Here is a 12,374-nt window from a genome sequence, read left to right as displayed (position 1 = left end):
TAAGAGGAACAGGAGAAGCTTGATGTTGTTCAGTGTGGTTTTCCCATGTAATTTATAAGCTCAATCAAAGTTCCCAAATGTGCCACTGGACAACTACAGTTTAGCCTTTACCTACTTATGTTGAAAAAAGTAATAGATTTGCTATCATACCATTAATTGAAAGAAACCCTGCTATGAAAACTGATCTTAAATCTGGTACTTAGACTGAAATACTAGAGCAACATCATCTGTTCCAGATGTTAATTGAACATGTTAATAGTACCCAAAATAATGTTTGATTTATAATTCTTCTTTTTCTTTTTTTTGGTAATTCAACCTATAAAAGCTTATCAAGGGGCCAAGTTCTGAATTTCCACCACTATATTCTCAGTTTTCTTCCTATATATTTATTATAAAACTGATAAACTCTTTCCCTAGTTTACTAGCCAATAAATTACTGATACTGCAGTGAGTGAGCATTGTCACTCTACAGGATCAACATAATATGAACCTTTTGAACATACTGATCATATCTCAGGACTTGGTATTTTCTGTGAGAGATGTTCCTTCCTGCTGTCAGTTCCATCTGCTACACTGAAATGCTTATGTGCAGCTCAGTGTACAATTTTTTGTATGGAGTTCTGTCATGGCCACCAGGCCAATCAAATAGCTAAAGATTCTAAAGTCAGAACACAAGGGGAGTAGATATCATAGCACTGGAGGGGATTACTTTGCCAGATACTCTATCCCCCATGATGTGCACATATAATGTGCATACTTGCACATTACAGCAGAAAACCCTGGGGCTCCCAAAATACATGAAGATTACTACTGCTTTTATATTTAATTTCTTGTTTGATGTTGATGAAGGGGGGAGAGGGAATCAGGTAAGCCACAATATAAGCAAATTACACTTTAGCTTAAACTCCTGGAAAACAGCTAAATACATGGTTGAAATACTTACAGAATGTTTACTTTTTCCATGTCTTGTACCATGCCTCTATTACACTGCACAACTAGGAAAAATTCTCTAATATGTCTTGGTTCAACTTTTCGGCCCAATCATGTCAGCTATGATTGTGTGCCCAACACATTCCCTTATCTCCTATTGCTTTTTTGTTCACATTAACACACTGCGTGATGTGTGCTAGAAAAAAAATGTTTCCTTGCCCACCCATCTCTGCTGCTTTTTAAATACAAAAATATGTAAAAAAAATAAAAGAATAAACAGTACTTACCTACTTCCAGGATTTGAGTAATGGCACCTTGACACTGCTTGCATGAAATCCTGAAAAAATTAGGAGGTTTTAGGAGCCCAGGCTGTTCTCATGGGATTTTGATGCACAGTATGTAGCAATGATGTCATGTGGAACCCAGAAGTAGGCGAGTGTTGTTTGCATTCCTTATTAAGAGGTAATTTTTTAGGCAGCTGTCAGCTATTAGGGAAGTGGACCTTCTATTTAAGTCTGCTTGAAAGAAGAAAAAGCAATGAAATGCGTTATACCAAAATTAGTGCCTGATCCCACGTACTGTCCGTAAACGCATTGGGTCTAGTTTACTAAAGCTCTACAAGACTGTAAAAGATAGACTATTATAAGAGAACTTGAGTGATCCAGCAAACCTAGAATTGATTTCTTAAAAATAATTTGCTAATAGTTTGCAAATGTTTTAATCCAAGACCAAATCCACTTCAGGTTTGCTGGAATTGGGCCCATTGTGTTCATGTACATCATCGCAATGCCATTACTGCTTCCTAAATCTTGCTAACTGAACAGGATTATTGATTCATTACCTAGCAGGAAAAGTAGATGTGGAAATGTGCCAGAAAAAGTTAGGAAGCTGTGTTACACCAGGAAATAGGTGTGCCAGACCATGTAGTGTGACATATGTGTAAAAACAATCCAAGGCTATCTTCAACTCTTTAGGCAGATAAAACAATAAATATCTGTGAATCTAACTAAAAATGTGTCTGGAGGTTCACTTAAAGTACTATTTCTGTACTTACCTCTGTATGCTAGTTTTAGGCAGTCTTATCATTCCTTTTTTCTATACACAGTGTAAGCTGTTGTAATGAAAATGGCAATCCACAAGTGATCACATCTGTCAGATCTGTCTTCAAAGCTTCAAAGCTCCTTAAACAATCACTGATTTATGTGTTGCACAAATGTTATAATACTGGTTATTTATATTTTTTCTTCACTCTCTTATTTCCTAAAACAACAAAAGAGATGTGCATTATTTGAATGTATTTGGCACAGCAGACTACTCACATTTATGAATAGTCAAAAAAGACATTTATGTTAGTTTTTGGGCAGCATGGTGGTTTAGTGGCTATTGCATGGGTTTCCTCCTACATCTCAAAATCAAACTGGTATGTTAATGGGCTTTTCCCTTCAAACTGGCTCTAGACCAGAGGTGACAAACTCAGGCCAGTGGGCCAAATCTGACGCGCAATGTCCTTTTTTTTTGGCCCCCAAAGGAACCCTAAATATGAATTGCAGCTGGCCCGCCCCTGCCAGGAAATAGCGCCGCTACTACAATTTCCGGCATCACACGCGTCTATAGACCAGTGGGCTCTCTGCCTTTGCAAGGCCCCACATTGGACTGTTTTCTTGACGCAGGGAATTGTAGTAGCGGTTCTATTTCAGTTTCAAGTTTGGCCTGCAACTTTGTGTAAGTTTTTAATTATGGCCTACTGTGTATTTGGGTTTGACACCCCTGCTCTAGCCTATGTTGAGTCAGACTATGACTATGGTTTGAGACATTAGATTGCAAGCTTCTCTGAGACAGTCTGTGGCATGACTATGGACTCATAGACAACATATCTTAATTACATACTAGGTAATTTCAATTTCATTTACCTAATTATAACATAACGAATAGAGCATGTTTACACCTTATTCTCTACAATCCTATCTTTTATTACAGACACATGTTATGTTGCCATAGCACACATTTATTTTATGTCTGCATTAATATTATTAAACTGACTTTACAGTGATATTCTGCCCTCTGCTGGCCAAATGTCAGCATTACTAATCCCTTCAACTCCTACCAGAGACTGGACTTTGTTTTGACAACTTGCACTAAATATTGTAATGAACAGTGTGTCACTTAGGGCAGCTAAATGGAAAATGTTTCCGGGCTGATTTACCTTTGAGGGAATGTGTTTAGGTTTCAAAGCTAAACTTTGCTATCTTAGTGAAACAATTTTGCACGCAAGTAGCATTATCTCTGATCTACTGTTTTTTTTCGGTTTGCCAGTTTTTTTCATATACTAAGATGTGATAAAGATTAAGAAATGTCACTTTGTTCAGACTTTTTGCATAGTGTGGACTTGCACACTTGCAAACCTTTTTGTTTTTTGCACCTAGAATGTATATAGTTTAATTGGGCTTTAATGACTAGCAGCAGATATTTTACACAGTAAAGAAGAAAAAAACAGATTTGATGAAGTTCACTGATCCTGCCATTGGCACCCATTCTAGACCAACTGACTCTTAATCTTTGGGTTTAAATTGGTGGCAAATGTAGGGGTGTACTTTGCATTTTCATGTATTTAGATTATAAGAATTAATACACCATGTCTTTTCTGAGTGTCATTTGTACAAGTATATCACCTTCTATCTATATTTGTATGCACTGTTTGAAATATTATCTAATGATTGCTTGTTCAAATATGTTAAGAAAAAGTCAACACTATCCATTAGGTGTGTTTTTTTAAGTGTAATCCAGGGTGGGAGTGGGCACCAATAAATTAGGGTTAATAAACTGACACTGTTTGTTATTACTAATCTTATTGATTTTGCATTGCCCTTGACTTAGTTCACTTCAACATTCTGTTTGAAAAAAACACTTTTTTATTTCTCTAGTCTAGTGACACTAAACTGTTGAAGACAGATCTATGTTGGGTTGTTATGGAATTGTGCAAATCATTATTTTTCACATAGGAAAACTGTCTGATGATTTAGGCCAGTCCTCCCAGAACATTGTCATGGATTGGACAATTAGATTGAGATGCGTATAATAAGGTACTTTTGGTGTTGTCATGGAATTTTGAAACCTGCTATTCCAGAACACCTTTCACTGTGTACATTAATTAGAAAAAAAATCACATATTTAAAGCTGGTATTGTTAGCTACTGGGTGTTTTTTTGTGTAACATATTATTCAAAGCAGATAACATACAGAATGCCTTTTATATTTTAAAAAGAGGGAAAGGGTATTGTTAGAAATACACCTTGACTTTATATGAGTCTTGTAGAGAAAGTCATACTGAACTATAAATAGCTGTATTTGGTATCTTGTCTATTTATGTCTTGTCAGGATGAACATAGCTAGCTGACCTTGTACTTGTGTTTTTGAACATCTTGAGGAACCTAACCATGTCTTTCTTTTAAAGTTGTTGTTGTCACTTGTTAGTGATCACATAAAAAGTTGTTTGTTGTAGTGTGTGTTTCCTGAATATAAAACAATCCTGTTGTATAAAACTTAAAAAAGAAAAAGATTTATACTTATGCTTACAAAATGTGTACTTACTCCAAATGCTGCCTTGCAATAAAGTCAGTGCACAGAGATAAAACTGTACTGTACAATGAACAATCCCAGTATACTGCATTATACTGTATTATTTTTGTAAATGGTCGAATGCTGGCACATGTTATCGGAAGCACAGGCCTTCATTGATCAAGTGTATGTAAAAGCAAAACTTTGGTTTAGAAAATCCAAAATTATAAAGTTGTCATTAGAGTAGGAGATCTGGTTATCACTATTTAAATTGGGAAGATTTCCTCTTGTTCCTTTACATCCGACGAAATCATGATCACAAATGCCAACAAGTAATAAAGTAGCTATTAAATGTTGGCCAAGCTGAGAGAGGGTGAGAGTAATGGCAAAATACAGTAATCCATAAAAAAAAAAAAACATCCATATTGTTTTGGTCTGATGTATTTTAGTTAGGTCCATAAATATTTGGACGGAGACAACTTTTTTCTAATTTTGTTTCTGTACATTACTGTAGAAATGAAGTGATTGTGTAAAAAAAAGATTTAGTTCCTCAAATTTTAAGCAATCTTTTTGTCCAACCCACTGAATTAAAGCTGAAAGTCTGCAGTTCAACTGCATCTGAGTTGTTTCATTTAAAATTAATTGTGGTAATGTACAGAACCAAAATGAGAAAAAAGTTGTCTCTGTCCAAATATTTATGGACCTAACTGTATTTATATATTACTGAGGACTATACAGAAGATATGCACTTCTAAAAGCAAAATTCCCAGCCCATTCCCAATTTTTTTTAGTTTGGCTAGAGTGGAAAAGATCATACCCAGTGGCATCGCTAGCACTGGGTATCTCCTTGGGTCCCCTGGGCCTTGATGCCATGGCTATCACTTTCCTAACACAAATTGTGCAAAGCCACAGATTGTAACCCTTGTCATGAGAAAAGTCAGCTCCAGATAGCAGTAAAAACATAACAGGGGTCCTCTTCCCTAGTTAAACATAAACTATGTAAAAATGTTTGACAGAACATATCCTTTAAACCTTTGATTGGTTGCTGTTATTCGAAATTTAGCTGCATTACACTTTTAATTTGTGATATTCCTAATTATATATCTTATTTTCTTTTCCAGTTTTGATGTTGAAAATGGCTTGTCATCAGGCAGAAGTCCCTTGGAGTCCCAAGCGAGTCCGGGGTCAGGTTTGGTTCTACAAGGTAACTTGCCCCACAGCCAGAGGAGAGAGTCTTTCCTATACCGATCAGACAGCGACTATGACCTTTCCCCTAAAGCTATGTCCAGAAATTCCTCCATTGCCAGTGACTTGTAAGTATGATTACACTCTTTCTTTAGTATTGTTAACTATTTAGGGCTATGTTAAGAGAGGCGGGGAACAAATGTTCTTGTGCTTGGCTACTAGAGCTGTAATGGTTTTTAAAGAACCAGTGTTTGAACATTTTACAGTGGAAGGGAGTGAGTGGTTCAGCACCACTATTCATTCTCTATGTGGTACCTGCACTGCAACCCCACTGCCAGTCTGAACATAGCTGGCATACATAGGGTGTATATATTCATGTATATAGTATATTAGTGTATGCTATTTATGGAGAGGACTGCCTTGCAGGGCTGCATGCAGTGCATCTGTTTCAGCTAGGTATTTCACCCACATACAGCCATAAGCTCCACGATTTTAAATTCAGTCTGAGGCTCACTAAGGCTACGTACAAATGTCAGATGATTCTCATTCGATAATCGCCTCGGGGCTGATTTCAGACGAGAATCTGGCGTGTGCACATTGCTCATTGTCCAGATGACCATCCTGGTGGATTGACAGACGAGGAGCGATCCTGCAGTGGGTGCTGCCCCATCGTTCCACCCCTCCCCTCTTCATAGAGCAGCACGACGCTGTATGTACAGCGCTCGTTCATGCATTGTGCAGTCATTTGTTGTTGGAAAGGATCATGAAAGATGATTTTGCATGTGTGTTTGCAGCCTATGTCTGAAGGGCTCTTTCACTCTTTCTGTTGTGATAACCTGCTGCTGGGTAAAAAGTTTGACTGCTAAGAGAAGAGCAAAAAGATACACCTGTTATTTGTTTGTTTTGGAAATCTTTTTGTAATTATTTCAGTTCTGTAATAGACCCCATATTACAGAATTCTAAAGTAGTTGAGAACACAGTTGAACAGAGTTACTGAGAAATCGAATAGGCTAACAAACTGAATGCTGAAATGTCAGTTTTCATGTCAGTTTCATTTTTTAGACCTAGACAGCAGAAATGAAAGGTATTAGTTGATCGTTTGCCATGGGCTATATAAATTGTTCTTAAAGTATACCTGTATCATCCCTTATATTAGATAGTGGATTCTAAAATTATTTTTTTTGCGAATCATCTACATTTTTACAAATATCATAGGTGACTGGCATCTAAATATAATAAGCAACTAAATATGTTTAATTAAAAAATAACATTTGAATATTGCATGTGTTGATAATTGTATTTTCTTCTTAAGGCATGGAGAAGACATGATAGTCACCCCATTTGCACAGGTAAGAAATACCATATAATTTATGGTTTTCACACTGGGAGAACATTTTCTTAGAATTCGAAAAATGGATGCACACTAGGGTTGCCAACTTAATCATTTATGTTCAAGGGAATCCATTATTATTGACACTCAGGACCACCAGAGCAGTGCCATGCACATTGCACCAGGCCAGTGTGATTGTGCTTGAAATCCAAATGACTACATTACTTGCCCCTATATTTTAAAGTGCTTACCACTTGTCACCATGACCTCTCCTATTCTTCCATTCTCTAACTCCTCTGTGTATTACTGGCACTGCTGGGGAAAAAGGGAGGGCTGAGCCAGCAGTCATTGCTGGTACAAATAAGTACAACGTAAACCAATTGTGTATGAGCAGCATTTAAATAGGCTGCATTTAAACAGATAAATAAAGAAAAAGTAACAGACTTTTGTCAACCCTGATGCACCCTCTGTATGCTAGGGTAACTCTAATTGACACATTATCTGTTCCTGTAGAAAAAAAAGGGGGCAGGACAAAATGCTAAATGAACAGAAAATGAAACACTCTGCAAATATGCTAATTGTAATTTTATACAGTACATTAAAATGTCACCTGGCTTTAAGTTGCCTGAAAATCTTTTTGGTAAATTTGCTGTACACATTTTACATGTAAAGAGGTCATTTTTAATGATTTACCAAACGACTAATTTGAGACAGGGATGTGTGTCTTAGGCAGCCCAGCATGAATTACTGTTAAAAGTATTCTAGTGTGGAACTGTTTGGTGTTAACACTGTTCAATGTATTTCTGTACAATACTGATTGCAACAATTAGTAAACAATTAGTTAAACAAAAGTACAAAATAGAGTATAGGTTTGTGACTGTTCATGGTTTGTGTTTACACATAGGTTCTGGCCAGCCTGCGAACTGTGCGGAGTAACTTTGCAATGTTAACTCACCTTCAGGAAAGAGTATCTAATAAGTAAGTGGTCTTTATTTTTTCTTACCTGTGTTGTAATCTGCTGGAAAGACATATTTAAAGGATGACTTTATGTAACAAGTAAAGTTTAACAATGCCAATGTCCAAAAAAAAAAAAACTGTGTACAACTAAAAAATGTCCCATTGGTTCCTTTTTATTATGAGTTTTAAATTATCCCTGGCCATCAATTCTTACAAAATTTTGTGGACAAAAAGGCAGCCTGTACATTTCGGTCTGATGCTACAATATGTATATATTATATAATACATAAATATTACTAGTATAAGTATTAATCAAACTCAAATGACATACAGCTACAGTAACATGGTGCACAAAAAATATAAATGTGCTAAGTAACAGATGACATCTTGATAAGATTGCAGAAAAAAAATATTAATTATTATTTTCTGTTACGTGTCCTACTACCTTTTTGCTGTAAGTTCTAGTGCTTCTTTTGTGGGGGGGGGGGGGGATACGCACATTTCCTTTTGTGCCCCTTGCTCTAAAAGTAAGGAAAGAGGTGTGGAATATCCCAACCTTTTTTAAAACATTTATATTTAGTATTCAACTTGATATATATTACAACTGTCTATGATATCATTAGAAAACCAAAATTTTTTACCAGATATATTTACCTTTTTTCCCCAGGAGATCATCTATCAATAACCCACCTAATGTAGCCTGTAAAACAAATTTATCAGGTATAAAATGGAAAGACTTAATGCTCCAATTTTTTATTAAGAATTGCTGTACTTCGTTTTAAAATGCATAAAAAGTTACTCTTTTGTAAGCCAACAATGTACAAAAAACACTACATACCTATAGTGCATACTGTTTTTGGGGTATTACAGGGCCAATTTGGTCTGGCAAGTGTGTGCATACCTTTCATTAGCTGCTGCTTGGAATAGAGTTTCCTAATATAATTACCCAACATATGCTGCCTTTTTTCCTTAACATAATAGTGTACAGGTCTTGACTTGTTGCTTCACTTAGCAAAACATGCCACTGTTTCCATTCTATAGTAGGCAGTTGTAGTGATTGTTACCTTTTTTTTTTTTTTTTTTTTTTGCAATACTGCAGCACTGATGTACAATAGCGATTTACTGCTCAAATAGTTCATTTCAATTTAGTGATTAGGACTTAATGTCATTAATGTTCTTTAGTGTACATGATAGTGTAAAAGAACAGAGTCCTGTAGTTTACATACTCTCAACTGTGTGACCATGCCAGTTGATACTGACATAATGTCAGCTGCTAAAGACTATGCAGCAACTTCTACTAGGTCTCTAGGAGGCTTTTGGAAAATGGATGATAGGTAGTTGTATTTGTAATATATTCACCTATTCCTCATAAATATTGGTGAATGGTTTACTTACTTTAATGACTGTTAAGGGATTAGCTAAGGGAAAATAAATCAAAATGTCACATGACCACAGAGAAAACTGCAGAAACAACTAACTTTGTTAGTTTTCACAATGATAATGAAAACTGGTTTTACACCACATCTTAAATTTAAGATATATGGCAAATTTACTGAATAGCATAAATTATGCATATCAACAGTGCATTGGCCTTTGCCTTTTTATAATACAGCCGTATGCCATATTATATTTGCCATATTTATTAGTGTAGTGCAAAGTACAATAAACCATAAGATTTCATATTATTTTTTATGTGATCCTAGCCAACTGAGATTTTATTGGCTGATTTGGACTGCTGCACTTTACACATACTATTGCATTACCACCACCATATAAAATAGGCCCAGCTGTGTTTGTTTTTAAAATACAAAAATGACCCCTCTGGAAACATTGACGCAAGACATTCCTTTAAAATTCCATAGATGTTGTATCCTGAGGATTGTTCCACTCCCAAGAGGCCCCCAAGACCTTTCACTTCCTGCAAACAACCCCGAAGTGGAAACATTTCTTTATTTTAACCCATCTATTTTATGAAGATTAATGATTACATTCCATTTAGGGTGAAATCCCAAAGTGACCACTGATGGTATTTAAGTATTCTGCACTTGTCCTCTTCTGTTCAAGCAAAAATAATATAGTTAAGCAAGTCTAAAACTACGAAAATGTATATCTTTTTTTTCTTTTATGTTATCAAAAAATCAGTTGTATATACCAAAAGAAGTATTTCATAATGTCCCTTTCAACGATGTTTAGTCATGGTTTTCAGTAAATCCAGAGTACTTGCGGAATATGATCTTCTAGTTCAATAAATGTTATTATTATTTTCAAATAAAGTATACAAACATTTTGCATATTATTCAATACAAAACGGGGCATATTAAGGGGGGGTCAAATATATTGGGGGCAGGGTGACAAATAGAACATTAAGAGGGGTTCTTTTGTCATCCCAATTACAATTTACAAGGTATATAAGTGAGAGTTACCTTGGTTGCCTCGATAGGGACCCACAATGAAAAATCCATTGTAGAGTGGTACACTGATAGGTGTCATTTACAAATAGACTATTTTTATAATGATAGCCAGCCAGCCCCAATCTTATAATATACTGGTAATTCAGGATAGCTTGGGCTGCTTGGGTTTAATGGAAAGCACAAACAGCAGCAAGGATAAAGGGCACCCCTGTCTAGTCCACCTTAAAATGTTAGTATATATGGCTTTGATCCAGCTAATAAAGTTGTGGCCAAAACCCCACTAGTGTAATACAAATTACATTTTATTGTCCAGCAAAAAGCCCAGACTGCCATGTGTTTTAGCCAGAAGTACCAGATGGATTAACCTAAGGACACTGTCCATTGCTTGAGGTTTGGGGATCATTACCTATAAGGCCATTATTACCCCTATTTTACCAGGTAGCCAAGACCTTTGCCAAAACGTTGGCATTGAGGTTCAGGAGAAAAATAGGTCTGTAGTTGGAGCAAGTAGTGGTCACATGCCTGGATTGCTATAAAGCTGGGCCAGATGTTTGTGAAATTTGTCCAGTATAGCTCAAGGATTGCTGGTCATGTTATTGGGGCTCGATTTCAGCCTTATGGGCTAAAAAGTGGGTTTGGGGTTCCGTAATCTGTTAACCAAAAGAGTCCTGCTTATTGCCTTTCACATAGTATTTATGTTTCATCCACCTTAGTTGTTTCTCTTCCTGGTAGGACAAACATAAACTCAATTGAACCCATTTGTTTTCCTAAATTCTGAGGTCGTGTCAGCTTTATATTCCAGTTCCAACTTGTTAAGCAAAGCTGTTTGAGCTTTCTTGCACTGAGAGGTGAACTGAATGAGCCTGCCCTGGATTACCAATATATGCCCATTCCATAATTTATCTGGGGTAATGTCAGGGGTTGGGTTCAGGGTAAAGTACTCCCTAAATTAAGATTATACCTATTGCGCAATCTCCAGCTCACTCAAAAGGGAAGCATTTAGAGACCAGTGGAATTAAATTCTCTCCAGAAATCACTTAGAGAATGCTGGGTGAACAAGTTGCATAAGGCTAGAGGAGGAGAAGTTTGCAACGTCAAACGTTAAAGCCAATTAGTACACCCTTGGTTTTAGATGCAGGATTACCCAAAGGTGTAAAAATATTTCAGAAACAATTATTTAAAAAAATGCATTTCTTGCAATGATAAAATGTAGGCTTGTAGAGAACAGAAATGTCTACAGGCCTTTGGTGCGTTTAGGAGGGGCATGAAGCCCCTGCACTTAAAGTGATCATAATTTCACACCCATTACCTTTTGAGTAAAATAGGAAATACAAGAGTAACAGTGCACCATTGCCACCGGGGGGATAGGAAAAAACACAAGGGAAGTAGGGGACACAAGACAACCTGCAAAACAAAACAAGCATATTTAAAACCAGACTTTGCAACATAACAAATAACAGGTAGGATGATCAAATTTGACGATCAAAGGTAGGTGGCAGTGTCCACCAAACTCAGGGTTAGACATAGTGGCGAAGAATAAGAAAAAACACATGACAACTGTTTCCTTTAAATATCCACCAAATCTTGCAAGCAGGTAAATAGTAACACAGTGTCAAGATAATCCAATGCTCTCCTAAGGAGAGTATGAAATCCAGGCACTTGTGTAGAAGGAAATAGGGGTATGAGGGGGACAGGCCACTCAGAAATCCTAAAAAAACAGGAATGTGGATCCTAAATTTGCAATAAGGTCCAGACCTGTAAGGGAAAATAACCCTTCAACCAGCAGTTAGCAACAATATTCATCACAAACACTTTATCCCACACCTCAGGGTTTTGTTTTGAATCTTAAATGTCATTTAATGACCAGTTATAGTAAATATGGTCTTTGTCTTTCTTTTGCAGTTTAAAAGAAAACCTGAAACTATAAAATATATATCAGGCTGCCATTATTGATCTAATCCTGTGAAAATCTTAGTTGTTTTGTACTGCCACTCCTTTTAGTTCTCC

At 36.4% G+C, this 12,374-nt stretch overlaps 1 protein-coding gene across 7 annotated transcripts in view; it reads left to right on the top strand.

Annotated features, from left to right (window-relative positions):
* PDE4C (phosphodiesterase 4C) overlaps positions 1-12,374 on the top strand; it is a 254,317-nt gene that overhangs the window by 202,942 nt on the left and 39,001 nt on the right. For all 7 annotated transcript variants that reach the window (XM_072405136.1, XM_072405137.1, XM_072405138.1 and 4 more), the window contains 4 exons: positions 5,606-5,797; positions 6,982-7,018; positions 7,904-7,977; positions 8,624-8,676. In XM_072405136.1, coding sequence (XP_072261237.1) covers positions 5,606-5,797; positions 6,982-7,018; positions 7,904-7,977; positions 8,624-8,676 — 356 coding nt within the window. The remainder of the gene's footprint in view (positions 1-5,605; positions 5,798-6,981; positions 7,019-7,903; positions 7,978-8,623; positions 8,677-12,374) is intronic.

The sequence above is a fragment of the Pyxicephalus adspersus genome, chromosome 3 (assembly GCF_032062135.1).
Source record: "Pyxicephalus adspersus chromosome 3, UCB_Pads_2.0, whole genome shotgun sequence".
NCBI lineage: Eukaryota > Metazoa > Chordata > Amphibia > Anura > Pyxicephalidae > Pyxicephalus > Pyxicephalus adspersus.
The sequence above is the reverse complement of the archived record's forward strand: the minus strand, read 5'-3'. Positions and strand labels throughout refer to the sequence as shown.